The 27,627-nt window shown below is 40.6% G+C and overlaps 5 protein-coding genes and 1 long non-coding RNA gene across 7 annotated transcripts; 4 read left to right on the top strand and 2 right to left on the bottom strand.

Moving 5' to 3' along the window:
• Positions 1-356: 356 nt before the first annotated feature.
• Positions 357-2,161, bottom strand: LOC116926065 (mitochondrial carrier homolog 2). Of its 2 annotated transcripts, XM_045176379.1 has the most exons (7): positions 2,003-2,161; positions 1,761-1,940; positions 1,554-1,695; positions 1,296-1,487; positions 1,039-1,225; positions 703-967; positions 357-668 (listed from the first exon to the last, which is right to left on the bottom strand). In XM_045176379.1, coding segments are annotated over exons 1-6 (921 nt in total). In that variant the 5' UTR covers positions 2,004-2,161; the 3' UTR covers positions 357-668; positions 703-748. The 2 variants fall into 2 exon arrangements, with proteins under 2 accessions (XP_045032314.1, XP_032788739.2); XM_032932848.2 differs by having other exon boundaries at positions 357-967.
• Positions 2,162-2,286: 125 nt separating this feature from the next.
• Positions 2,287-4,358, top strand: LOC116926047. Its single transcript, XM_032932825.2, has 4 exons — positions 2,287-2,556; positions 2,624-2,836; positions 2,902-3,112; positions 3,182-4,358. The coding sequence occupies exons 1-4, from the start codon at positions 2,499-2,501 to the stop codon at positions 4,278-4,280; spliced, it is 1,581 nt and encodes a 526-aa protein (XP_032788716.2). The 5' UTR covers positions 2,287-2,498; the 3' UTR covers positions 4,281-4,358.
• A 93-nt stretch (positions 4,359-4,451) lies between these two features.
• LOC116926034 (protocadherin Fat 4-like) lies at positions 4,452-12,617 on the top strand. Its single transcript, XM_045176386.1, is given in 34 exon segments — positions 4,452-5,118; positions 5,183-5,335; positions 5,479-5,732; positions 5,807-5,887; positions 5,954-6,070; positions 6,141-6,260; positions 6,320-6,395; positions 6,473-6,759; positions 6,825-6,992; positions 7,061-7,266; positions 7,341-7,483; positions 7,621-7,706; positions 7,792-8,188; positions 8,253-8,421; positions 8,484-8,625; positions 8,684-8,831; positions 8,894-9,036; positions 9,038-9,077; positions 9,145-9,181; positions 9,240-9,315; positions 9,372-9,593; positions 9,668-9,920; positions 9,981-10,075; positions 10,146-10,275; positions 10,332-10,433; positions 10,495-10,691; positions 10,763-10,861; positions 10,921-11,119; positions 11,182-11,291; positions 11,369-11,455; positions 11,457-11,540; positions 11,611-11,804; positions 11,871-12,050; positions 12,124-12,617. Coding segments are annotated over 34 exon segments (5,205 nt in total). The 5' UTR covers positions 4,452-5,045; the 3' UTR covers positions 12,461-12,617.
• A 1,575-nt stretch (positions 12,618-14,192) lies between these two features.
• Positions 14,193-15,980, top strand: LOC116926054. Its single transcript, XM_032932833.2, has 5 exons — positions 14,193-14,930; positions 15,005-15,499; positions 15,558-15,620; positions 15,685-15,774; positions 15,837-15,980. Exons 1-5 carry the CDS (start codon positions 14,445-14,447, stop codon positions 15,957-15,959), a joined length of 1,257 nt encoding a protein of 418 aa, XP_032788724.2. The 5' UTR covers positions 14,193-14,444; the 3' UTR covers positions 15,960-15,980.
• Positions 15,981-18,413: 2,433 nt separating this feature from the next.
• LOC116926052 lies at positions 18,414-20,464 on the top strand. Its single transcript, XM_032932831.2, has 5 exons — positions 18,414-18,958; positions 19,029-19,532; positions 19,595-19,657; positions 19,723-19,812; positions 19,879-20,464. The coding sequence occupies exons 1-5, from the start codon at positions 18,434-18,436 to the stop codon at positions 19,954-19,956; spliced, it is 1,260 nt and encodes a 419-aa protein (XP_032788722.2). The 5' UTR covers positions 18,414-18,433; the 3' UTR covers positions 19,957-20,464.
• LOC116926083 lies at positions 20,433-27,133 on the bottom strand. The gene is made up of 2 exons (XR_004395850.2): positions 21,067-27,133; positions 20,433-20,809 (listed from the first exon to the last, which is right to left on the bottom strand). It is a non-coding gene; the product is annotated as an uncharacterized LOC116926083 (long non-coding RNA).
• Positions 27,134-27,627: the final 494 nt, after the last annotated feature.

Genomic DNA, 27,627 nt, shown 5'->3' on the forward strand with positions numbered 1-27,627 from the left:
CATCGAAACCCAACTGATGGAGCCAGTCATTTTTCGTCGCCACCCAGTGGGCTGCAAATGCGAGGAAAATAGATTTTTCTCCCACGTGCAGGTTTCCAAAGAAGAGACGCAGCAAGGAGGCAATAAACGCCAATCTAGAGCTCTAAATAAATCACGAAAAATGAATTTCAGTGGGCAGCTGGACACTACCTCCAGTTCAATCCAGCTGGTGACTGATGAGACCTCTGAGCGTCAGCATACTATTGACAAATCGAACAAGTTTAATGACAAAAACTCTCAATCTCACGGGCTTTCTGAAAACGAATAAAACAATTATTTTGAAGCCAACATTACACACGACCACAAAAAGATGGAACTTTAGGCTGTCTTAGAGTTTTTATTATTATTATTATGAGGAAAGATGATTGAAAGGGTCACATACTTGTCGAAGGAGTTGATCAACACACGACACAATTCGTGACTGCAAGTACAAGCAAGAATAGTTACTAACATGACTGGGAAATGATCATTAACCATCCAACTAGGATATAGCTCAAGGATGGAAAGATCAAAGTATTAGCTTACTTCAGACCAAGATCTATTGAAAAATGATCAAAAACTACGAATGATTGTGAATGAAAAGACAACACTAAACGCTCTTAATCAACCCACAATCTTATCTTGATTTTCAGAATTCAAAATAAGAAATTCAATTTAAATTCTGCTGATAAGAATCACCTAGATGTCAAAGAGTCCTGGAGAGTTTAACCTAATATGGTCGCAACACGGCAGTCGTTCCGGTGTAATAACGCCATATAATAGACGAGCCTCTTTTGAGCTGATTATTGCGCGATAAATGTGACCAGCAGTCGGTCCAATTGACGTAAATGGGCATGTCAGGGGGTTGACCAGCAACTAAGCCAGAACCGCTGACTGCCATACAAGTCGATACAACGCTGAACGGATAGGTCAATGATGTTGACAAAAACTGCCGGCCAAAGTAGAAAAAGATATAGTCAATAATTGCTATACAACGAAAGCTATTGTTCTTTTTTTTACCCCAACGGCCGTTTTAATGCTTGCTCTGTAGCGCGGATCACCGAGCGCGTAGGTGCTGACCGTGAAGCTGACGGACGAAGCCAGAACGAGAGCTAACAGTTCACCAAGAAGTCTAGGGGTAACTCCTTGGAAGAACCCTGCAACTCCACTCTCGTGGTAGATTTCTTTTGCGGAAGCAAAAACTCCTCTAGCAACACAACATAGTGGCTGCTTATACCGTCGAATGCGGAGAGATACAGTAGCGAAAGATTACTCACGTGTACTTCTGTTCTTCTCCGATAAATTGCGCCATGGTCCGTACGGCAATCACGTGGAAAGGCTGGCTAGCTAAGATGGATACGGTAGTGGCGGTAATATTGCGACAGAGAGTTAACGCGAACCCAGAAAACGTTTCCTCCTCAGCTTGTGCTTCTTCTTCGTCATCATCTTCAGAGTATGGGTCTCTTTTCCTTCAAAATAATTTAATAAAAGGCTAATTAAATAGGTCTTTCATGTACTAGCTAAAAGAGTGATACTTTTCTTTTTTGCCTTCTACTTGCACAATGAATATTTCAGTGGCTTTCTGGAAAGCCATGCCTTTGATAATGGTTGCACACATTTTGGGACCCAGTCCCCTGTAGAGCCCAAAAAATCCATCTCGCTTTTTAATATAACCAACTAAGTGAGTTCAAAAACACAATTAGATTTGAAGGCAATCATTCGCTATACTCTCATTTTCGTACTGTATTGGAATACACTAGGTAGACCAAGAGCTGGTCTTCCAAAAAGTGTTGTGGTTGGTTTGGGAGCTATAGGTTCATGGCCCAATTGTATAAGCGTCTTGGTGAGATCGATTGGATGAGCTCCGGTAGCTACCGCACATCTGAAAACAATATTGCTCCAGGAACCCTGCTCAGAACTCACTGCAAAAATCTACATGTTTAATGGTGTAGCTTCACAGTGAAATTTAAAGATCAAATTTTACTTTTTATCGATGGCGTTTATAGTATATTATATTTCGAAGTGAACCCAGCGTCCACAATTAAATATCCTTTGACGATATTTCTCACGGAAGCCAGCTAAACAAACCTTGAATTATGCTACCAAATTCCGACTGAAATAAATCCAAACCGTCAATGCAGACGGTAAAAATCGACCATCATCGCTGACACCCCGCATGGTGGCCAGGAGCCGGGAACTAGAAATGAATTTTAGGGGTCGGATCAAATACTTCAAACAAATCTGTTGGACTGGATTATTTATTCATTATTATTATTTTATCTGTTAGTGTGAAAAAAGTTTGTTTATTCTCACTATCGAACGTTAGGAAAACTTAAAGATTAAACAAATAAAAACGTGCCATTTCCGATCGATATATATCGCTGTAGCAGCAGACGGTGTTAGACAATAAGAGAAAAAAGCGCCTTATCACGAAAGCAATATTTGAATGTCGTAGACCCCTCTTAAATTATAAATGAAGAATGGCATCTAGATGGAGACCAAAAAATCGACGACAAATCCTCCAACTTGATGATGAAGGTATATATTGATTCGTTTGTATTTTTCAAGTAAACATTGAAGTAAAATACAAGCTGTATTTTTGAAGGATCACAAAGCCCCTTGGTTCAAAACCATTCTTCTATGAACACTGCCCCTGTAGCTGCCTCTTCTGCACCAACAAACAAATTACATGCTCTGTTGGGACACTATAACTCTGATGAGGAAGACAGTAGTAAAGAGGAAGAAGATTCTGAATTTAAGGATTTTATGAATGAAATAAAATCAGCAGAAGAAGTTCCAGCACCTTCGGTTTCATCTGGTAAAAGAAACAAAACTTTTATGTTAAATTTTTAAACAGCTTTCATGTATAATTTTTTTTTTCAGTTTGGCAAGAGTTATGGGACCCTCAATCGGGACAACCCTATTTTTGGCACACCGTCACAAATGAACTAACTTGGGAAAAACCTCCAGACCTTTCAGAAGCATCTTCATCAATGCCCAATAGTGTGAGCACTAAAGTAGCTCCAAGTGCAGTAGAAGAAAGCAAATCTGTTCCACCAGGAGTTTTTACAGTAAAAGAAGAACCTACCATAAAGTATTTAACTAAAATATTTGTTTGATTTAAAATTGATCATGCAGCCATCTTAAAATTTGATTTATACAGAACTTCTATAGCTGTTACCACACCCACAGTGGAAAAGCCAAATCTTGCTGAATATCATAAAAAAGAGGATGTTTATAAAAAAGATGAAGGAAAAGTGAGCTTTAAAATTGGTACCTCCGAAAGAAATCTCAAAGCGAGTGGAACGGAATTCACCCAAGCAAAGACCAACGGACGGTTGACGATCGATGTCGATAGTATCATTGCTGCTATCGAAAAAGAAGTACCTCCTGATCACAAGGCGGAAACTTTTGTTCCGTTGTTTCGAAGGCGGCCACAGCAGTCTCAAGACTCTCGTCCAAAACTGGGCAATGATTTTAAGAAATTTTTCCCCCTCACTCATCAACCTGTTCTTGATCTTGAACCAGCGTCGCCAACTAAAGTCGTCCACACTTTCAAAGGCCTGGGTTTCCAAGAGAAAGAAGATGCCCTAGTTTCTACCCCAAGTCAAAAGGTTCAGTTTATTGCCGGAGAAATTCTTAAACCTTTGGTCGTTGTCCCCCCAGTTGTTCCTCTGACTGTGGCACAAAAAATTACGCGGTTGGAAAACCGATTGGCTACGCAGGAGCTACCTGTAGGTGAATTATCGAAAACCCAATTAGCGAGTCAATTGGAAATTTTGAAAGAAGCTTGGTCACAGAAGAAACTAGAAACTGACTTTCTAGAAGAATGGCTGGATAAAATTGAAAACAAATGGAAAATAGAGCCTGTCAAGCCGCAGACGGATCAGGTCATTGATATGGTACTTGAAGATTCGGAAGGTGAGAATTCCCCAACCGCAGCTTTGCCGGAATGTCCCACTGCTGTAGCTTCTGATACAGGTGCTGTAGAATGTTTAGACTCTGCATTGAACTCATTCTATACCGATCTGGCCACTCTGGATGCACCGGCCTCACCAGCCGCTCCGGTCGATCCAGCAGTCGTTTCATTGTCAGATGCACCATCTGAAACTGGTGTGCCTACAGTGACCGATGTAGGTCCATCGGCAATAGAAGAAGAAACAACTAGCGAACCCGTTAAAGGAATTAAACGCACAAAAATGTCATCGGATATGTCGTCGCTTGTAGCCAAATGGCAAAAAATTCATCAAACAAACACGTGACTTGGGCGTATCGCCCGATGACCCTCAAGCAACGCGTTGTACATAACCATTTCTTCAAATACATTTAAGAAACAAGAATGCCACGAGTTTAATTGGTAGAAAAGACTTTACGCAATGTTACGCTAAATAACTATAGTCATTTTTGCATAGGAATGACCGAGTTCACTGACACATGATGTGGTGACGCAAAAGAATTCGGTTAATAGACTAAATAGCCGGCAAACTAAAAGTTTCATCGTAAAACGAAGAAAGGAAAAAAAAAATACCCGTTGGCGACACTTGAGAAAGCCTTTGTAACGCAGCTGATTAAGTATAAACACCTTGAGATAAGAGGCCTTTGTTTACAGCCAAATTGCCTGGTGGAAATCTTGCCGCTTACAAGTGCGTCCTAAATTCTAAGGTGGCATATAACAAAGTTATGCCAGTTGAAAGATATACGGTTCTTTCAGCTGTTGTGATAATCCATTATGGAAATGCAAAATTATCCATGCCAACTTTTAATGGATGTCGTCATGCAGCTTTAGATATGCAAACTTGCCCAACAATTTAGTTGACGTCGTCTTATCTCCAACATTTTCTAGTCTAAAACAAAATGTGCGTCAACATTTCAGTGCTCATATGATCAGATAAAAAGAATTAGACGATTGTCAGGTGTGTCTCATCGCTCAGTCGAGATTGGTGGTGCGTCATTTTCGGTTATTGGTTTCCCGTAACTTGTGACGATCAAATCCAAAACAAAGTGTCACACTCGGTGATTTTCAAACCATGTTTCAACGTGGCAAAGTGGTCAAAAAGATTCTGCATTTTTCAATCGTTTCACTGTGCATCTCTTTGACAGGTATCTATCAGTTCTATAATCCGCTGTCTTGTGGCCGTTCTATGATTTTAAATTCACTGTTCAGGAGCGCAATGGGCAGACCCATGGATCGTTGGACCTCCAACTTCCAGTGCAGCCTACGGTCATGTAAATCTAACATACACTCAATCTAACGGCATCTTAAACGCGGAAGAAGGAATTAAACGCGGAGTCGTTCTCGCTATTCTCCGCTATAATGGTAATAACAATTTTTCAATGTTTATTTTACAGCTCTCGACTTCACGTTAAGGGCCGTTGAAGCTTTACACTCGCACCAAAATTGCATTTGAGAATTATTTATCTTACGCAATATTAATGGCTTTCACTGCAAAAATGACGCAGACATCACGGCACCGATTTTATCGGATGGTTGCAAGGATATCATCGAATTAGGTCCTCCAGAAAACAACGCAGTTGCAATCAAATCTCTGAAAGAATTCGATTTTGAGAGTGGAGATCTTAATTCGGATACGTGCGTATTCATTATCTTCACCTCCCCATTCTCTCTACGAATACTCCAATTCAACGTGGTGGACATGAATGACAACAGGCCGTTCTTTATCAAATATCCCAACACGACGCTAACATTTAACGAGGTAAAACTGATTCATATTTTCAACCAATTCGTTAGTAGCTGCCGTTAAAAAAACACGGAAATTAAAAATTGCAGAACGAACTGGGCCAGATTTACGACTTTGATGCTACAGATGGGGATCAAGGAGATAATTCCACATTACGTTACACTTTTAAGGTGAAAAGTAATTTGATTTTACATTAACGTTTTTGTAATAAATCAGAGTTTTGTAAACCACTTTAGACTCTTGCCGGTGACGGTTCCAATTTCACGCTCGACAGCAGTTCCGGAAATTTTAGTGTCACGAAAAAATTGGATTTTGAAGCTGGACAGTTTTACTTGTTCGAAATAAGTGTGACGGTAGTTATGCTTATATTATACGATTACCAGACACGTTCGTTCTATTATATAAATAATATTTGACGTTTAGGATAGAGGCGGCCTGTCATCTTCTGTTCAAGTGGCACTTAACGTTATTGATGTCAAAGATTCGGCTCCCGTTTGGAGAACCCAAGTGCCTTTTATTAACATCGAGGAGGAATTGGCCGTTGTAAGTGTTAATCATTCAAAAGGAATGATAAAGAATCTAATCTGATTTTCATTCAACAGGACTCGTCTGTCTTTTCCGTTCTAGCTCAAGACGGAGACGTCACGATAAACGATGAGATCGTGTACTCGTTAGTCGGTAAATATTTATGCCTTTAAATAACATGCACCTCCACCAGAGAAAAAGCTCGTTTGAATGATCACCTTTTGAATTAGACAACAGGGCCAGTTTTAGTATAGACGCCAATACGGGCGAGGTGAAAATAGCCAAACGGATCGACCGCGATGTCGTCGACTTTGATTCCTACTTTGATCTGGAAATAACGGCAACGTGCAAAAATTATCCACAATACAAGACTGTCAGTTTTTCGACCGTCTTTATCGATGACATCAACGACAATTTACCTAAATTCGATAAGCAAATCTACACCTTTGACTTAATCGATGAAGGGTTCGTCGGTCGACTCACACAAATGGACATTTTGGTTTCCGATCCGGATCTGGTACTTGTATTTGTACTAAGCTTGATTTTTGTGCAGTGACAATAACTTTGATGGTTAAAACACAGAAAGAAAAAGGTTCTTATGTGATGATGATCCAAGGTCCACCGGACGTCAACCAATACGTGAAACTGAGTCCTACTACCGGCCGAAACAATGGAATCTTTTCTTTAAGTATTAATTCTCCCAACTTGTTGGACTACGAGGATAGCAAGAAACGCAACATCACGTTTCAGGTACGTTGGCTTCCAGCATTCCATCAGATATTAGAATTAGATACATTTGCGAATTGGATGAAATGCAGGTTGTAGCAACAGCAGTATCCGGCGATCAAACAAGCCAAACTTCCACGGTCAATTTATATGCCCGTGACATCAATGACAACAGTCCCGTCTTTTCAGATAATTACACGGCTAATATTGTAGAGAATTTGGCTATAGGTAGTCTAGTCATAAAAGTCCAAGCAACAGATGCCGACGTCAGCTCAGCGTACGGTCAGCCCAGCATTAGGTAAGTTTAGCAAGCATTAGGAAATTTAAATTAAAAAAAAGGGGTAAGCAATTCATTCGGTTATTTCTTTCAAGGTATTCGTTTGTGGAGAGTTACGATGCGGCCCGATTTTTTACCATCGATGAAGTGACGGGCGAGATTCACACAGCAGCAAATATTGATCGTGAAGCGATCGGGTCATCTTCCCTCAAATACAGAGTTCAGGCCATTGACAAAAGTAAGGCCGTCACCACGAGATTTTTGTTTTCTTACCCAGCCCCCTTTTATCTTTTTTGTCGAGGGGCGTTTTCAATTATGTCATTTCAAAATTGACCTTGGTTACCTATCACGTCATACGTATATTGTCGTATTCAGATGGAGACTTTGACGGACGGAGATCAGTCGCGAATTTAACTATCGCCATTGAAGATGTCAACGACGATGCTCCTAGTTTCTCACCTGTAAGTACAACATCTCCCTTTTTTATTATTTTTAAAATCTAGAATAGTATTGACTCACTTGTTCTTTTAACAAATTCGTGTGTAGCCGAGTACGGTGGATTTTAGCGTTAGTGAAGATGCAATTAGTGGAAGTAAAGTGGCCAATTTCTCGGCTTCTGATCGCGATGAAAATCCAAATCTGGCATTTTCTATTAACTGGGACAAGTCCAAATTCTACAAGAACCGCGTCATCATCTCGAATCCATCGGCTGAATTGAAGAAAACGTTTGTGTTGGACTTTGAGAGCCGAGCTTGGAATAAACACTTTTTGAGGGTGACCGCTACATCGACAGCTGTTTTGAAAGTAGGTGATTCGTTGCTTCCACCGGGCAATTGCAGCAGTTGTTCAAATACGCCACTCGATCGTGAAGTGTTCGATTCGGTCCAACTTTGCTTAACAATCGCCGATCTCAACACTGTAACGAACGATGACAAAGACGAACGTAAATCATTTTTATTGCCTCTTTGATTTCTAGTCCAACGACTTGATAATTTTATCCCATTCAGTTTATGTCGTCGTTAATATCGCGGACGTTAACGATAACAACCCCGTCTTCGACCAGGCCACCAACGTGTTCACCATCGTCGAGGGAAATGCGACGGCCATTGGAACTGTTTTTGGGTATATTCAAGCATCAGATATCGACGAGAGCAACATCATCACCTATTCGTTGAGGTATAACTTTTTTTTTACTCTTAAAAAGCTGATTACGTGTGTTTATATGATGGCGCGTATAGTTTTTGTGATAACGTGACCATTGATGCGAGAAATGGCCAATTAAGCACAACGACGTTGATTGATCGTGAAGAAAAGGATTTGATTGAATGTGATGTCACGGCGACTGATAATGGCAACCCGCCGAGGTCGTCGACCACCTTAGTAAGAAACCTCTTTGTTCTCATGACCCGAGTAATTGTAATTGTAACTGACATTGCAGATTCGAATCAACGTTACCGATGTCAACGATAACGAACCCGAGTTAACGGTGACGCCCACTCAAGTTGTAATTTATGAATGCAGCTCAAAGTCAAACACTAAAAATGGCACATTCATCTCCAGTTTGCAGGCTACGGATGCTGATGCAGGTAGGCTAATTTAAAGTGAAAATTGAAAAGGGAAAGATAGGCTGCCATGTGAGGAAATGCAGGTGAGTACGGGACGGTCAGTTACATGTTTTCACAGCAAAATGTGGAAGGAGTGGACGAGTTTGCTATTGATCTCACCACCGGTGAGATGACGGTGAGGAATTGCGAGAAACTCGATTTTGAAACGAAGACAAGCTACAGCGTCCTTGGTCGAGGCTCGTGATAACTATCGCGAAGAAATTACCTGTAATTATTTCATTGCCTAGCTTAACAGAACATTTACAGTTATCTATTGTTTTGCTTGTTCACACAGTGGGAAGTTTATCCGATCTCGAACGAGTCGACATCACGTACGGCATTTCATTTTCAACATCTTCTATGAATTCTGACCGTTTGAATTGTTTCCAGGCTGTTGGACGTCAATGACAATTCACCGACACTTGCAAACGAAATCTTCGATTCACCTTTTGAATCTTTGACAATGGTATAAAGTGAAACTCATTTGCCCGTTTCTTCAATAATCTTGGTCTGGCGGCACAGGGCCAAGAAGTAACGTCAATCGAAGGCTACGACAAAGACAGCAATGGTCCGAACAAATGGTTGACGTTCACGTTACATGGACAGAATAGACTGGGCGATAGTACGCTGGAGAAATGTGTCCAACCATTTCGCATGGAGACCGTTAACAATTCTACAGGAAAATTGGTTGTTGTCGTTTCTGATATGCTCAATTGTACGGGCAGTTACGACATTATCGTACAGGTAAATTCATTAACGAGACGTACATTTTTTGAAATAGGAATAGAGTTTGAACTAGAGTTTGATATTCAATTCAGGCTTGCGACCAGGGTGATAGTATTGAAGGTGTCCGATGTTCCAGCAACACAACGTATCGCATCTTCGTCCAGGACGTTAACAACAATAATCCTCAGTTTATTTTCCCAGAAAGGGACAATTCAATTTTCGAAGTGCGCGAGGATTCGACTGTGGGTCAGCCTTTGTTCTACAATACAACTAACCAACAGCTGATTTTTAGAGCCACCGATAACGACGAAGGCGTAAATAGTCAAATACTTTACACATGGTCAGGTAAGTAGATGATTAGAACTTACGTACCAAATCAGTTGACTTTTATTCGGCCATACGTAGACGAAAGTGTCAATCAAGTGTTTGAGTTGAATAAGGACACGGGCCAAGTATTTTTGATCAGCCAATTGAATCGCTCTGTCGCCAGTTACTACGACGTAAGCTATTTGATTTGTCTATTCCTTCATTTTAATATCAAAGTTTGTATTCGGGGGTTACTATTTGCAGTTGGTTGTCGTAGCGACTGATAAAGGAGTACCTCCACTTAGTACTCCATTGAATTTGAGGATAAATGTGCGCTTGAGCTACAAACAATTGCCTTACTTCCCAGTGATCACCGAGTCTTTAACTTTTACAGGTGAGGTGAGATGTTCATTAAATTTTCGGTAATAACGTGATGATTTTGGTGTACAGAAAATGAGATAGAAATGAAGGTGTTTCAAAAAGCGGAAGATCCAGATAACGCCAATCTCTATCCAGGAGAAAGCCGCTACGATGTTTGCTACTACCTCGTGTGTAATGCGACGTACATACGTTTATTTAAGTAGTTTGCTGAGCGTTGTTTTTTCGAACGCAGGTGGCAACAACGAATACTTTGATGTACCTGATAAAACACTCAATCAACTGCAGACGAAGAAACCGTTGGATCATGAACAGCCTCTAGCAGTTCCCTACGTCCTCATCTTGGCCACCAATGACTGCACTAATAAGCCTGCCCAGTACTGTTCAGACATTGATGCCACCAAAGGGCAGTACCTTAATATCACGATTAACGTATGTCCTTTAATAAGTTTTCTTTTAAACAAAAGGATATTTATTTACGACTATTGTTTGGTGTTTTTAAGGTGAAAGACGTGAATGATTGTGATCCGGTATTTTCCGGCTCGCTGTCTGGAGGCATTACGGAAGGGAATTCGCCCGGTACAAGAGTGTTTCCAATGACGGTATATATTGAAGAATCATAAAATGGGCTCTTTTTAGAGTAATTTTTGTTCGGAAGTAGGTAACTGATGAAGACGACAATGATGTAGTGACGTGTAAAATTGAAGATAGCTTCACAGTCAGTCAGTCGTCGGTTAATTTAGAGACGGTGATTAAACCTCCATTCTCTATCAGTTCGGATTACTGGATCGTTTTATTATTCACCGTTCAGCCCGAAATGAAAGGTTATTTCACGTTGAATGTTACCTGTCAGGATAAGGGTAATATGACTGCTTTTTTACTATTGTTTAACTAAAAAATTAAAGATGATTGGGATTGGCAGTGATGCATTCTAGTCGAACGCCGATCAACATTTACGTTGTGGCCCAAGAAAACAAAGTTGACATTGTATTCGATAATAAAAAAGAAGAGATTGAGGCCAAAAGATCTGAGGTAAATGTGCATTACATGTCTTTATTAATGGTTAATGGCTAATGGCTAATGGCTAATGGCAATCAATGGATTTTTAGATTGAAACCATTTTCACGGAAACAATGGGTTATAAATGCAATGTGGAAAAAGTATTAGGCTACGAAGGTGCTGGAGCACCGGTTGGCTAACAATACCTTCAACACAGCTCTCAGTCATTTTATCGACGAAACCAAGGCCGAACCAGAACCTGTCCTTGACAGCGTCATTATCGCGTAAATCTATTTTAAAACACATCGTTTTATTCAAGTAACTGTTAACAAATTTACGGGTAGGAAAAAAGATGAACCGGGAAATTAGGAAAAACAATTGAAGAAATCGGTGCGAAGGAGTTGGTTTGGTGCTCAAATCTGTTGGACCTCTGCCCACGGAAGGAACCACTTCGGAGCAAATGTTTCGAATTATGTTTATCGTCGCCTGTGTTGTTCTCATTCTTATGATTGGTATCATCCTTTTCTTCTACAAGAGGACATCAGAGTAAGTTTCACTTTCCAATTCTCAAATTTTTCGTTATAAATGATATTTTGTCGATAAAAAAAAAAGGCTTAATCGGCGAGTGGCAGCTTTAGCTGTTCCGAAATTCGGCTCGCAGGATTCCGGGATCAACCGAGTGGCGGATGCTGTTCCTACTTCCAATAAATATGCCGTTCAAGGTTCTAATCCCATGTGGAGTATCGAACAATTGTCCAATTCCAATCACGATGACAGTTTTGACAACATCAGGTAATTGCATCTGATTTAACGCTGTTTTATGAGAAATGTATCAATTTTTTTTGTAAACGTTTAATTGGAACAGTCAGAGCAGTGGCGATTCCATTTTTATTGGAGTGGAAGATAATCCGGAATTCAAAGACTACATAAATGGCAGAATGAATGTCAAGGTGAATAATGGGATTGTTAAAGAGGCTTCATCCCATCCGTTCGATGCTGTTTCTCGTCGCAATCCGTTAGTGGATGGGGAGAAACCTGAACCTAATCATCCACCTCCTCCACCGCCACGATCCGTCAAAAAGTCTGCACCTCCAATTCCCGTCTTGTACGAAGACGACGGTGGTGAATACGTTGACGTGGATGGAAGTGACTACATCGATTCCAACTTTAGTTTTGGAGACATCACCATGACCGAGATTTAGACACCGTACGTTAATTTTTTCAATATACCAAAACAGATGAGGGATTAGTTAATAGTTAATTTTTAAAAATGCAAATATATTCGCTGTGAGGTCGATAATTGATTGACCAATGCATAATTGCGTCTATAGTTTCGTAATATATATAATCGTGACGCGGCGTCGCGTGTTGCATCCTTTTTATAGCCAAACAAACAAAGAGACTTTGTGTCTATATATATACACTCTAGTGCTTCTAGTGTTTCATATCAGTCTCGTACTCGATCCTCAATAGCTCACATACCAGCAATTCCAAGACATTGCGTCAGCAGGCTGGCAATCATTTGGCAAAGGTTAGTGTGGAATATACTATACGCTACTACAGTATATAATGCGATTCATAATATTTTCTAGATTTGCAATCATGTTGTTTCGTAAACGAAATGAACGAATACGTAAAATCGGCGGATCAACAGTCAACATCACTTTGGATGAAACTCTACGTCCGCTTTGGAAATTGACTCTTTATTGTGGAGTTTTGCTCGACTGGTGTTTGCCAGCCTCGAATAATTCACGTCTATGTCGAGTTTTGCGTTGCATTGGCATCTTCATTTCGTCCAGTCTTCTATTTGCCATGTTGCTATTCGAGTTGACGCAACTGTTGGTCGGGATTGAATCGGCGTCTAACATTCACGCCATTATACCCAATTTGTTATGGTCTGTCCCGATATTCATAGCATTTGCCGTTCAGTTGTACTCGTTACGACAACGTCGCAAATTCCTCGGGTTCTTTAAGAAATGGAGACAGTTGGAAATGGAAATTGCTCATTTGAATCCTCATCGCGTCATGTGCGAATCGCGCAAGATGCACGTGATGATGTACGTCACCTATGGTTTCATGACGATGGCATCTCTGGTCTCTTTGGGATTGGATATTTTTAATCGTCCTGAAGCCACTTATCTAATGTCAACTTATCAGATTGTACGTGAAACTATTCCTTTGCTTTTGATCGGAACGATTCACTTGATGTCCATTCTGCTGATTTGGATTCTATCGTCTCTAGCCGATTTTATTCCAGCTTTTATTTATTATCACGCCTCTTTAGCTGTTAGCTGCCTGGAGAATGAAGTAAGGACATTATTCGCTAAACGTAATTATGCCGATGATTTATTGCATCATTCTATTTCTTCTCGTCTTTCGTCAGCCGTTGCTAGATTGGATTCTTTTCCAGTTAAACAATCGAATCTTAAACCAGCTGCAATCGAATTAGAAGAATCCATTCGTCTAATTTGGACCCGTTTTGAGGCTATTGATGAAATGGTTAGTCGAGCCGATTCGCTGTTTGGGTCTTTTATGGTTTACGGTCAAGCTGGGGCCATTTTCTTTACGACTGCCTTAGTTTATTCGGTGCTTTATAATTTATCAGATGCGTTGCAATTGCGTTCTGCAGGTCCGGTTCTTTCTTATTCCATGAATTTAATAGCCATAGTTTTTCGTTTTGTTTCCAGCTTGATTATATCGTCTCACTTGCATCGATCAACTGGTAAATTCAGGGCTAGTTTAACTTATTTATTAAGTAAACATTGGAATCGAATGAAGAAAGAAGATCGTGAATTGTTTCGTTCTTTTCTCTGGCGCTTACAAATCGATCCGTTGGTGGCTCGTCCACTTGGTGTCTATTGCATTACGCCGTCCGTTTTACTGAGCGTCTTTGGTGTCATTGTCAGTTACGTCATTGTATTGTTACAAACAAAGTAGCGCCGTCTCCAATTCTCTTTTGCTTGTTCATGTAGATCGATAACTTTATTCGTTGATAGGGGAGTTCATGAGGGACGGTTGTTATTTGCATCGAGTTTGACTAACGCCCAACCTAAAACGCCCACCAATCGATGTACTTTGCGTGATGTCAAGGAATGAGTATACACCAATCTGAATGATGGCACTTTGTCTTTATTAAAATGGTACTTAATAAATATCGAGCGTTGCACAACAACAGTCAACTGCAACATGTTGAAGCGAATAGTTGGGTATTTTCCAGGGTCGCCTGATGAGACCGTAAACTTTGAATGGTGTTGTCGTCCGCTTTTAATCGCCATGAATCTATTTGGAATTCCATTGCGGATGCACGAAGCAGACGAATCGATACTCGTCTGGATTGGCAACATCTTTGGATGGTTTCTGTATTTCATGAACGTGGCAGCCGGTTTGATTATGATTTGCATCGAAAGTGAGTTTGAGAATGTTGCATCCGCCAACGGCAAATTGGTTTTAAACAATCGGACGACAGCGTGGCAATGGAACAGCGGAATAAGCACTTACAACACCGTCTGTTCCACGATAGCCATTCAAACTGTCTTGCTGGCCATCACCGCAGTTCGCTGGAAAGATATTGCGCGAGTCCTCAATCGAATGGAGCGCATAAATCAATTCAGCGTCAAAGAGTTTTCTCATTTTCGTACCATTTTTCGATTAGGATTGCTAGTCATCATTATTGTGAGTATTTATAAAGAACCTCAATTATTTTAGAAATGTGGGCTATATTGTCTCATTCTTTGATCTAAACGCAGAGCTGCTTGGCTGTATGTTTCCTGTCGATGTCTGCCTATTTCAACACCGGCTTTCTTCTGTGGCAAATGATGTTCTATTCGTTTCAACGATCATTTGTCATTTTCATTTGCTTGGCTGTTGTTTTGTTCATTTGCTTTGGGTGGATGGCCTCAACTATGATGCAACTACTCGGCAAAGAGATGACGCATTTCATTTCGGATCCCGATGTGGATAACGATGCTAGAACTCAATTCGATGTCTTAATATCTAAATGGAATCGTCATTACTTTACCATTATCGATTTGGTTCATCAAATGAATCGTTGCTTTGGTTGTTTGTTGCTGGTGATGGTAGCCCCAACTTTTGTGCGCGTCATCAACACTTCATTTCATCTGATGATCGACATGAAAGACGGACGATGGACGATTGAAGTTACCACACAATTAATCGTCTTGTTTTTTAATTTTGTCGGTTTCACCTTCATGGCTAACATCCCGCACAAAATTCGCCAAGAGGTATTTTCTTTTTTTAGGGAATAATCTCCTATGAGAATTTCACATTTTCGTAACACAGGCTGTTGATTTAACCAAGAAATTACGCAAACTCCACTTTGAAGATTATGATCTTCAAAACCAGGTAAATTTAATTGATTAAAAACGCATTTTCATGACCGTGTTTGATGAGATCTAAATACAAACAGGTGAACGTCTTGATGATGGAAATATCAAATTCCTTGCCAAAAATTACAGCGGCTGGTTTCTTTGACGTCGATCTTCAGCTTATTCCAACGGTAGCTATACGTTATACCAATACCATTAGGCTATATAAAGTGAAATGATTGTGACCTTACAGCTTATTCGGAACAACATTGACGTATCTCATCATCCTCTTTCAATTTCAAACGTCGGAGAAACGTTGAATCATTTAGGACAACCCATTCCCTTCACATTTACGTATTTAATCAAATTGCTTTAGAAAGGCTTCGTAAAAGTCCCAACATTCACTCAACACCTGTCCGATAATCAGCCCAATCGAAAAGCAAAACACTAAATGTCATTTTGCACCTGGCTGACATCAAATGGCTTGATTCAAGAGCCATCTATTAATGATGTTGTTTCCGTTCTTAGCAATTAATGGAGTGGTTTAAACAAAAGAGCCCGTATATAGAGTGCGAGTTTCCACATAGAGACGAAGCACTTGTCCGTCATCTGCATTAGACTTGACTTGTCTTGTTCATTTTTCTGCCCAGAGTTTAAACGAAATGGATTTTCAATGGAGCCTGCAGCCCATGTTGAAATGGATGCGCTGCATCGGTATTTATTTAGAGTCGCCCGGAAGCGTTATTGGTTCACCGTTTCGCATTTGGATTATCGCTTTCGGTTTGGTTGTGTTCTTCGTTAACATCTGTCGTAACGCAATCTTTATCGGTGAATATTTCCCGAAACTCGATAACTCATCATCTGAAATGTCCACTCCTGTACTTTGGAATACAGTCATTAGCATGTCAAATTATCTCTTTGTAACAACGGGATCGCAGTTGAGTTTGATAGTTGGATCCATTTCCAGATGGCCTGGTCTCATTCAAATTCTTCGTCAAATGGAGAAAGAACATTTCTTTGAAGCCAAACATTATCGACGTTTTCGTTCGCATCTGTATCTCAGCACTTGCATTTCTCATCACGGTAATATAGATTTGTGACACTTAAGTATTCCCATTCTTTTCAACGTCAACGAATGGTTCACAGGTTTTGGTAGTTATTGCTATTGTTGGGACGCTAATTATTTTGCCGATTGATATGCCCATCGTGACAAAAGTGAGCGAGTTGCTCTATCCCACTCTTGTCCTGTACGTCTTTAGTGGTGCAGCAATGTTTTCCTGCGTTGGCTGGATCACGTCTGACATGTTCATGATCCTCGCTGAAAAGGTTATGCAACAATTGAACAAGTCTTGCAAATTTAATCAAACGGATTGGAGTCGGAGGCTCGACAGTTGGAGGCATCAACATTACACGATGTTACAACTTGTGGATAAGATTAACAATTGTTACAGTGGCCTCCTTCTTGTGCTGATTGCTTCTAGCTTCGTCATGATGATTAACACATCGTTCCTAATCATGCGGCGCGATCTTAATTTAAATATCCTATTACACCTGTCGATTTTAATTATTGAATTTGGCCATTTCGCCATGTTGATTTACGTGCCTCATCGTATCCGTGAATCGGCAAGTTTTCTTTTTTCTTTTTTTTTTCTTTTTCCGTGTTTTGTTTACATTATTTTTACTTGTTCTTTGATTGTGTTTTTATGCAAAGGCCATTTGTTTTACCAAGACGCTCCGATGTCTCGATCTCGACAATCAAATACTCCAAGAAAAGGTATTTTTAAAGTCTATTTTTCGATTCATTTTTTAAATATCTGTGCTGTATAAATACGTTGGTGGTGAGCAGTTGAATTTCTTTATTGTGGATGCATTGGATTCATTGCCTAAAATTACAGCTCTTGGATTATTTGATGTTAATCTTCATCTTGCTCCATCGGTAATAAGCTGTTGGATTTTGTTTTACTTGTTTGTCTTTAATTTCCCTTGTTTTCCATCTATTTAGATTGTTGGAACGACCCTGACGTATTTAATCATTTTGTGTCAATTTCAATATTCTAAGAATTAAAAAAACCTTTTGCGAAGGACTAACAGGAGAGCCCTGTTATTATAGCTTTTTATCTAATACACGCACACAAAAGAAAGCTGACTGAATTTTCATTGAAAATCAGGTAAGTCAAAATCATCTTCACAAAAACAGGAACAAAACAGCCATGGAAATGTAATCGTTTTTCTAAGAAACAGAGAGGGGCGTTTTTTCAAACGATATCTTAAAATTGTTCTCTTCTTTTTTTCTCTCGTGGAATTATAATTACTTTTCTTCATTTGATTACCCTACCCCACTTTTCTTTTGCAAGGTAAAATTGTGCACACGACAAACAAAAAACAATTAAGAAAGAAACAAAAGTATTGGAGCCCAATGCAAATGTGGTGTATTTCATTTGCTTAATGTGGAGTGCTTTTATTCTGTTGATTTAATAATGTGGACCAGCTGACAGGTTCTGTCTACATTTTATATTGTTAATTTTCTGCTGTAGATGGAAAAGGTCATTCAAATTGATTGATTAGAAAAGCTGTCAACCACCTGTATACCAGCAAGGAAAGGTATATGTTGTTTTTCAAAGTTCTTTTTTGTTGTTGTTTTGAATTATTACCTCTGATGAAATGTGACCATCATGGTTAGGTTGAAAATGGACCTGTTCTCCTTATATAGCCTCTTGTATAGCATTTACTGTGTCAATTGGTGCTGTCATTATAGCAAACTGAAGTGCACATGTCCAAGTGTAAGACCATAGGACTATAAGACTGGCACCAAAGGCTTGTCATCCGCTTCATTGGAGCCAGCTCGCAAGAATGGTCAAGAACGGTAGGATAACGGTGATGGTGAGGCCCAGCAAGTCGTCCTCTTCTAATAATAATATTAGACGTCAAAGAATTCATCCGACGAGACCGACTTCACTTTATTTCGATTGGTCGTTGAAGCCAATGACAATTTGGCTTCAACTGTGTGGAATCCAGCCACCAATAATCAACAAAGATGAAAAGAATCATCGATACATGTTACTCATTCCAGTCACAATCATCTTTTACCTGCTGACCGTTGGCTGTAACGCGTTCGTCATGTCGCAGACCAAGTGGATTGTCGAAACGAGAAAGTACACCAGCATCACTCAAGATTGGAATTCAATCATTAATCAAGTAAATTATTGTTTTCTTACGACCACGACTCATTCTGCCCTTGTGTTTGCCAGTTATTTCATGTCGTGGAACCGACTAACGGATCTCCTTCAACGACTGGAGCAATGTGGCCAGTTTGACAACAGTCACTACAAGAAATTCCGGCGTATCTTTCAAATTGGATCGTGCTTCGTATCGATTGTAAGTGTGCAGTCATTTCAAAAGAAAAATTAAAAGAGACGACGAGATAGTCGTAAATTTGGCAAAACAGGAAATTGCAATTCAACTTGTTGAAACGCTAATCGACCGTTTGTGGATTAGTGGCGTTGTGACAAGTTTACCAACGCCACATGTCGTTTTCTCCGCATTGAACGTGGTGTCACTCATATTCCCCTATCTTGGCTCGATCCTGTTTTGTTCGCTCGGATGGATGGCTTCTGTCATGTTCCAAATCATGGCCGAAGAAATCGATTCAGCTAAACTAGATTCCAACGACTGCTGCCTGATGGTTACGACGTCTTTCATTGATGGCTGGAGGCGTCGTTATTTCCTCATTGTGGAATTTGTAGACGAAATTAATCGCCATTTTGGTTTTATTTTATTGGTTATTACTGCTTCGGAATTCGTTCGAATGACCAACTCTTCTTTCCACTTATTGGCGGAATTTCTTGGCCAACATTGGACATTGTCCACCATCCTCGTCGCCGTCGACTACATCAAACAAACCATCGGGTTTTGTTTTCTCGTTTACGTCCCTTCTAGAATTTATCGCGAGGTAATTTTCAATCGATTTTTTGTTTATAAACTGAACTATTTAGAAACTGGCATTTGTAAAAGGCCAACGATGTGATAAGGAAATTGCGAGTTACCGAGGCCAAAGATTTCAGCTTACAAAATCAGGTATAATGCATAGAATAGTAAACTTTAAAAGCAACTGGATTTTATTGTGAAATTTGACATTCCAGATGAGATTTCTAGCCGAGGAAATGATCCACTCACTTCCTAGTATCACACCAATGGGAATGATTCACGTCAATCTTCAACTCATTCCGACGGTTAGATTTATATGAAATTTCATTGCAAGAGCCTTTTGCAAATTTGTCTGTTGATTGTTTTTTCAGTTGATGGGAACGACCTTGACGTATTTAATTATCCTTTGTCAATTTCAGTCATTGGAGACTATTGATAACAAAACGTAACGAGGAAGTCGTTTCTTTTTTGGGTTTCAATTTCAAGCAGAGCCATCGAACTAATACGTAACACAAAAAGAGTTGTTTCAATTTTTTTGAAAAAGAATGTCAAAGACCCTATGGCAAGTATAAATAACCGATAGTCATCCGGATTATATACTGTAAAGCATGTTGAAACGGAAAAGTCATAGCTTAATGCAACATATCGTGGTTTTCTTACAACAGTTCAAGGGGTTTAGACCATTGTGCAAGGTTTCGTGAACGTATCGATCGAGACTGTCGTAATTTGGTCGTATATCAATAGTAAAATCCTGTTTCCATATCACTGGTATTGACGTGGCGAGCTGACCAGCTGAGATAACAGGATTACACTTTGTTCTGTGCTCTCTCGTTTCATCGCTAAATTAGTCTTTTCGAAGACCTGTCATCATCGATTGCTAAACAGCAAATATCTGAGCAACACATTGTAATGCTAAAACCATTCATTCAGCTTAAAAATATATTCGACTTGAATTTATTCTACGACTACGTGCAGTTCAAATCAAATCTGTCACTGAAAAATCAACACATTTCTCAAAAAATGAATCAATTTTAGAGACACAAGGATCTGTACAGAAACCAGTTGGATTCTAGTTTCAAATTGATTGATCACTTGTAATGCTATCGTGTCAGCTGATTCTGCCATTTTCTGATGTTGATGGAAGCAAATGAAATGGCGCAGTTGGCTGAGATAGAATAAGTGACAGCCACGCGATTCGGTACGTTTGGTTTTTGGTATTCAGCGTCGTCATCAATCACATTTTATTATTAGCTGGTGTTTACTTGTTTCTGTGGAAGTGAATGCTGGCAGATGTATCTAAACCTGTCAGTCCATTTTTGTAGGAAAATATTCAGTCAATGAAATATCTGTTAGATATAACAGCATCAAATGTTTGACAGCTGGTATAAAAGGCATGACCTTACAGGTCATAAAATATCAGGTTTGTTTTCCTTTTACAGGAAAACAGTGAATTCAAATTTCCGTATGATGGATCAATCATGAAATGACAAGCTAAAGAAGACTCGAGCGATGAGTAACAGGTTTTTCTTTTGGGGGAAAAAAAATTTGAAACAACTCACATTTTGTACCATTGTTGACATGGCCGACATCCAGTCGACAACAAGAACAAAAAAAATACGTTAAAAGATAAGGGTACACTGCCCGCAGATGCTAATGTGAATATTTTTCTCGTGTATTACATAGAGTTATCTGCAATCGTGACACTTTTAAGCTATCGGGGACGGCGTGCAGTTTGAAACGAGCTTATTGTAATTTTTTTTGTACAGACTGTCGCCGTTAGATGGCGTTTAGATAAAGCTGAAAAATCGGTTCATAGATGGCGAATTGAAATTACCTTGGGCGCCTAAAATTGTGAGGGTGGATGAAAAAGAGGGTGGCCGTGGAGGTGCAGAACAAGGTTTCGTTGCTCCCCCTCTCTCTCTCTCTCTCAGCCGGTGTATGCATCCATTTTTGTGGCATGCCTTTAGGTTTTGGTGTTCTGGCTGACTCGGCGTCGGCACTACGAGTCGGGACGTTGATTGGAGTGGACGGTGCGCGCGCGATTCTTCTACTCGCGTCCAACAAAACGACCACACACAATAACGAAACTAGAAAGAAACAAAACGCCAACACAACATAAACACATTGATTTTGTCCCCTATCCCCCCACCCGTTTTTGTTTTTTTTTGCACGTGGTTTCGCGTTTCCAGTGGCAATGTGAACTTGGTCAGTGTCGGCTCTTGTTCTTTCTGGTTTCTCGTCAAAAGGGATACGACATTCAGCAAGACGACCAGCGAAGAAACGATGTGGAATGTTCCAGTGCCTGCCTCTGCCTAGCGCAAACACACCTTGTTGATTACACACACTAAACATCATTACGTCGCAGTCCATTGACCGTCAGCAGAACGGGCTAATCTCACCAAGGTAAAGAGTTTTTTCAACCCCCCCCCCACCTAAAAAAAAAAAAAGGCGTTAAGAAAAAAAGGAGATTGTAGTTGTGTTCAGTTGTTGGAACAACTGAAACGTGTTATTGCCCGCACGTCTCTTGAGGTGCAGCAGCTGTCGCCAGTTAACAGCTATTGATGTATATTTATTGACTGGTTGAAGAGCGAATGAAAGTGTCATGCAAGAATGTTTGGATAATCACTGCACAGTTAGTTAGGGCCCAGTACTTTTCTTTCTTTCTTTTTTATTCTCAGTGTGTGTGTGTGTGTGTGTGTGTGTGTGGAAAGGAAACAAAAGAGCGAGGTGCATGGTCCCTGCAGGCAAGGTCGTCGCCTGAGGCAAAGCCGAATTCGATTAATCGATTGCTTATCTTTCCATTGGGTTTGGTCAATATCAAAACGACATTCCTCCCCGTTGCGTCGATGTGTCTGCCGTCCGCAATCACCTTCTTTTCTAATCAACACACAGAGACACGAGAAATGTTTCATTTACCGATGTTTGATTTGATTATCCAAGATGGAAACAAATGACGGATGCGTTTTGTATTTGGCCCGGTTTCGAAATTCTTTGGCTGCTGTCAGTTTTGGGCTTGTGTGTTGAACCGGACATCCTGTCGCCCCTATTTCCACTCTAATTCTTTCTCACATTGGCGTTGATTACATTCCGGTTCTCTTTTTACCCCTTAACAAAAAAAGGTAAACAAAGAAATCGCGACACCTGGCGTTGTTTGTCAAAGTCTGGGGCTCTTCGAGATAGGGCTGCGTTGCCGCCTCGTTTGTTATTTGATCCGGAACTAATTCGTTTTCGTCGTCGACAACATCCGGTGCTTGTGTTTGTCGAATTTTTAAGAAAAAACTGCCATCCAATGAGCCGAGCCCAATGGGAAATGAGGGGGGAGGGGGACTGAATAGTGAAAGGGAAAACGTTCCGCTTTGATGACTTTGCTCGTGACTTTGTCTCAATCGGCTGGGAAGAAAAGTCCATTTAAAGAAAGAGATTTTCATTCTCCTTTGATGTGTGAAAAAACAACAACAACAGGACAACGAGAAATAATTTGGACGAATTCCAGAGTGGATTAGCCGAAACCCGATTTTCTTTTGTTGTGAATTGTTTGGTGGAATGTTTTTGTTTTTTTTGGCCGACGAAGGAGATTCCGTTTTGCGTTTATATTTCATCAGGGAAAATGGAAAACAAAACAAAAACAAATGGCTGCAATGCCATGATCATCCGTTAGAATCATTTTTCGGTTGCAAGGGCGAAGAGATGGTTTGATTGTTGCGCGTCAACTGTTTCTTTCTGCTCCTTTCCCAAAAAATGAAACAAAAAAATAGAAAAAGAAAAAAAAGACCAAACGGCGATTTGAACGAACGCGGGCTGCCTGTACGATTCCCGGGAGCGTTTTTTTCTTTCTTTTCTTTCTTATCCAGTCAGTCAGCCGTGAGGTTGGAATGGAACGTGTTCTTTTGCGTGCGTGCGTGCGTGTGTGTGCGCGTCTCTTCGGGAGAGGTAAAGAAAGAAAAAGAAAAAGGGGGTCGATGTCCTCCACTAACCTGCACTTCTTCTTCTGCTTCTTTCCCCTTTAGCAGCTCATCATCTCGTCTTCGTCGTCGCAACAGACAACGTGCGCAGGTGTGTCTCTCTGCGTTTGTCTGCGTGAGGGACACACCTGCTGCCGATGTTGACTTGTTGCTGCCCGCTATTTATTTCAATTTCTTTCTTTTTTTTTTCGGGGCTCTTTCAACTTGAAAGCGTTTCTCATCTCTTTTTTTTAGATTTGCTTCACGACTGCCCACAGCCAGTCAATCAATTGCGTAATTTCTGTTTTTTGTTTGTTTTTTTTTGGGTCAAGAAAACAAAAAAAAAAAATGAAGAAGGTGGGCGGGAAGAGAAAGATAAGAAGATGGACACTCTACTCATTTTCGTCGTTGCGATAGTGGCCAGAGGGATCGACATTTTGTGGCCCTTAATTGACGTTGGTGTGTGTGTGGGGCTCTTTTTTTCTTTTTTTTGAATTTTTATCTTTTTGAATCGTTGAATTGCCGAGTCGGTTGCTGCGGAGGTGAACGAACTTGAATCGCCGGCCCCGGTGGTTTCGATATTCCCGTTGCTTTTTTTTTTTGTTTTGGTTTTGGTTTTTCGTTTCTCTTCTCTCAAAAGAAAAAAAAAGGCCAATTGATTATTCATATAATAGTTGAGCGGTGCGGACTGGCACATCGAGTCGTCACTGTCGATATCGTTGGTTTGGTTTATTGACTTTGTTGACCAAGAGAAGAGGCAAAGATAAGAAGATTTCGGTCACACGTAGGTGAAGCAACAAAAAACCAAAAAAAAACAAAAAACGAATGAAAATGTGGAGCAAACGAAATTGGTTTGGCTTGGAGGCTGGCATTCCATTGGACAGAAGATAATGGCCACAAGATGGTTGGCTTATTATTATCTCTCGCATACCATTAAGTCTATTCGAATGGAATAGACTTTTTTATCTTTCTTGGTTTTCTTTGTCCGATTCACGGGGCTGGTGGGAACGGCCAGATCCCCCCCACCCCAAACATGGCAAACGGAGAATTACGAAAGAAAAAAGAAAAGAAAATTGTGTTTTTATGTTGTTGTTGAAAAAAAAAATTGTTTTCTCACCCCCCTCGTTTCCAAGGCAACCCAAGGGCGGTGGAAACAAGAGACGCTCGTTAAGATCGCATTTTCTCTCATCACACCTCCTCCGCATTGTGGAAGAAAAAAAAAAAGTCCCGTTCTTTTTTTATTTTTCATTTTTATTTTTTCCCATGTGGAGATGGACTCGTTTTTCTGATTTATTTTTGTTTTTTTTTCGTTCTCGTTCTCGTTCTCGTCTAATTTTAGAAGTGATCGCTCACCCTTGGTCGAGGTGTCGGTGACGTCACTCAACGTTTCGATGTATTTATTTATTTTTATTTTTTGAGTTGCCTTCCGGAAATGTTCTCATCCGCTTTATTTTGTTTTTTTTTTTGCCCGTTGGTAGTGGAGTTAGAGGGTGGCCGTCGGCTGCTGATGGATGTCGACGTCCAAGAGTTTGAGAAGAAGGAAACGGGAGGGGACAAAAAAGTTGTGATGGTTGAACGTCATTCGTGTTTACGTTGGCTGTGCCGTAATGGAATTAGCCATTCAAAATGGCCGCCATCTGCCGGCCGGAGCACATGCAGACGTAAGATGAGTGGGGACGTACGTAAAAGAAAAGTGGGAAGGAGAGAGAGAGAGAGAGAGAGAAGATGTAGATATTTTTAGAAAGGTTTCCTTCCCTTTACGGTCGGCGTCGTCTTCGTCTTCTTCTTCTTCTTCTCTTTCTTCTTGTTCTTCTTCTAGTTCTTTTTGAAGTAGGAGCACACATCTTTGGAACCGGTCCGGATTATTATAATAACAGCACATAGACTCTGTGTGTGTGTGTGTGTGTGAGTGGGGAATGCGCTTTATTTTCGGGCTTGGTTAGTGAACAGTAGCAGCCCCTTCTTTTTAAGACTCTCTTCTTCTTTCTTGTTCTGGTTTGTGTCGAAAAAAAAGAGTGGGGTGAGCCGGTGAGGGCCATCCCCCTGATGGCTGGGGGTGGAATTCTTAAGGGCAACGAGCCAAAAAAGAGTCAGAGAGAGAGGAAATACCTTGTTTTTTAACCCGGTTGTAAAAAGCTCAGAGCAGAATTGAAAGACAGAGGAGAAAAGAGATCGATGATTGTCTTTTTTGTGTGTCACTTCACTTTGACGCAAACATAACGCGCGTCTGTTTTAGCAGAGGACTAATCTCATTGAAGCGACCGACACCTACCGTTACAATCCTCTTCCTTCACTCTTTTTCTTTCTTTCTTTCTTTCTTTCTTTTTCGTTTTGGCATTTTTTACCGTTTTGTGGCTTCTTTTGGTTTTTGGCCTTCGTTTCAAGTTGATATGAGAAGAGGAATCACAACCATCCGCATTCTCAGATTTGCTTTCTTTTTCTTTTTAGGCTTCATTTTTTGTTTAGGGAGGGGGAGGATTTTGGTTTGTTCGAAACTCTTTTTTCTCTTTATTGTTGTTGTTGTTGTTGTTGTTTTTCATGGAAATCGTTGCGAGAGAATCAAATGAGAAAAAATAGCGCCCCTGGCGGCGTGACACGGGCTGTGGTGGCGGTGCGGTAGAAAGGTGAGGCACGACCTTCAGCCTTTTTATTTCTTCTTCTTCTTCTTTCTTTTTTATTCGTTCACCTTTTTCGGTGGTAGCGGTGGTGGTCGAAGGGGGGAGCATCTGTTCAATTCCGATCGGTTGCACATGTTTAGCTAAAATGCAAACGCTCAGCCTAATTTTGATTCATTCGCAAAGTTCGGCGCTTCCTGCGGTGCGCTGCTGTGTCGTCATCTTGACTCGTCTGACTGGCAAGTCTTTTTTATTTTTTTCTTTAGTTTAGTTTTCGTCGATGTGTCATCAGCGCATGACATTGGCGTTTTGTTGTTTTTCTCTCCTTTCTTTGGCTCAACGACTCACGATCTTCTTCTGATTGCGACACGAGGAGATTAAGGTGCCGCTTTCATTGGTTTGTTTTGGGACTGCGCCATCGACTGCCATCTAGCGGCCGGCTGTGTAAAGCAAAAGTTCATTTCTCAGTCTGCGACTGCTGAAGAAGCTGATTGTTGTTTTCTTTCGACAACAACAATCAAAAACAAAAAGGAAAGGGGGTGAACATTTCTTTCTCGACACGCCGATACTTGAGCCCGTGAACACAATATGAATGTATTAAATTTGTCCATGTCGGCGAACGGCGCCAGGTGGCTCCGTCCTTTTCTTTTTCTTCTTTTTTGTCTGTTGTGTTTCTTTCGTTTTTTCTTTTTTACGACGACGACGATGATGATGATGATGATGATGATGATTGTGTGAAACTCAATGGCTGGCTAAACTCTTTCTCCTTCTTTTTATCTTGCAATTTCTTGTGAAACAAACTTGAAATTGGAAGGAGGAGAGAAGGAGAGAAGGAGGGAGGAATGTTGCACAACAGAGCCGCACGTAGACGCAGGGCCGAACGCGAAGGAAATTCAATCTGTCCCTTTTGTTTCTTCTTGCTATTCGCCAGAAAATGTTGGCTGCAGTAGTCGAGTTTCAAATGACACGCACACGCACACGCACACGCACGCAAGACAAATACGCAATTCGACACGTCGGGTTCAAACGAAGCCCGCTAACCCAACAAAACCCATAGTGGAGACGATGAACCGATTTCCCCCCTCCCTCCCTCCAATAATAACGACATTGAAAAAGACAATCGACTCGGATTTGTCTTGTTCTTCCAGCCGTTTCTCTCTCGCAGCGAAATCGCTGTTGCGCAACCCGACATTTTCCTTTCGTCTTGTTTGGTATGGACAGCCCAGCTGCAACGTCAATTTGCTATTGTTTTATTTTATTTTCGAATTTTCACGATGGTGGTCGTGAGAAATTTGTCGTGAGATTGCCTACACCCACCGGTCCCACCTCCAATTGTTTGGCCATTGTCTGTGTGTCCTGTCCAGTGTGTCTAGTTTGTCTAGATGGCGGTAGCAACAAGAAGAAGAAGAAGTCACTTTGAATTTGGAAATGAAAGGAATCGAGTCAGGAGAATGAAGGAAATGATTTGTTTTAAAAGATAAAATGAAAAACACACAAAAAAAAGGGTAAAATCAAACGGGATTCGATGGCCGGAGGAGGTGGGGGCTATGTCGCATCTGTTTTC

The sequence above is a fragment of the Daphnia magna genome, linkage group LG7 (assembly GCF_020631705.1).
Source record: "Daphnia magna isolate NIES linkage group LG7, ASM2063170v1.1, whole genome shotgun sequence".
Taxonomy (NCBI): Eukaryota; Metazoa; Arthropoda; class Branchiopoda; order Diplostraca; family Daphniidae; genus Daphnia; species Daphnia magna.

Coding starts and splice junctions, on each gene's coding strand:
- LOC116926054 (XM_032932833.2), top strand. CDS start 14,445: ATGTTGAAGCGAATAGTTGGGTATTTTCCAGGGTCGCCTGATGAGACC. Junction 14,931..15,004: donor GATTGCTAGTCATCATTATT/GTGAGTATTTAT, acceptor ATCTAAACGCAG/AGCTGCTTGGCTGTATGTTT. Junction 15,621..15,684: donor ATTATGATCTTCAAAACCAG/GTAAATTTAATT, acceptor AAATACAAACAG/GTGAACGTCTTGATGATGGA.
- LOC116926065 (XM_045176379.1), bottom strand. Junction 1,696..1,760: donor ACCTAGTGTATTCCAATACA/GTACGAAAATGA, acceptor GAACTCACTTAG/TTGGTTATATTAAAAAGCGA. Junction 968..1,038: donor GCATTAAAACGGCCGTTGGG/GTAAAAAAAAGA, acceptor TTTGGCCGGCAG/TTTTTGTCAACATCATTGAC.
- LOC116926047 (XM_032932825.2), top strand. CDS start 2,499: ATGGCATCTAGATGGAGACCAAAAAATCGACGACAAATCCTCCAACTT. Junction 2,557..2,623: donor CCTCCAACTTGATGATGAAG/GTATATATTGAT, acceptor GTATTTTTGAAG/GATCACAAAGCCCCTTGGTT. Junction 3,113..3,181: donor AAAGAAGAACCTACCATAAA/GTATTTAACTAA, acceptor TGATTTATACAG/AACTTCTATAGCTGTTACCA.
- LOC116926052 (XM_032932831.2), top strand. CDS start 18,434: ATGGTCAAGAACGGTAGGATAACGGTGATGGTGAGGCCCAGCAAGTCG. Junction 19,533..19,594: donor CTTCTAGAATTTATCGCGAG/GTAATTTTCAAT, acceptor CATTTGTAAAAG/GCCAACGATGTGATAAGGAA. Junction 19,813..19,878: donor ATCTTCAACTCATTCCGACG/GTTAGATTTATA, acceptor TTGTTTTTTCAG/TTGATGGGAACGACCTTGAC.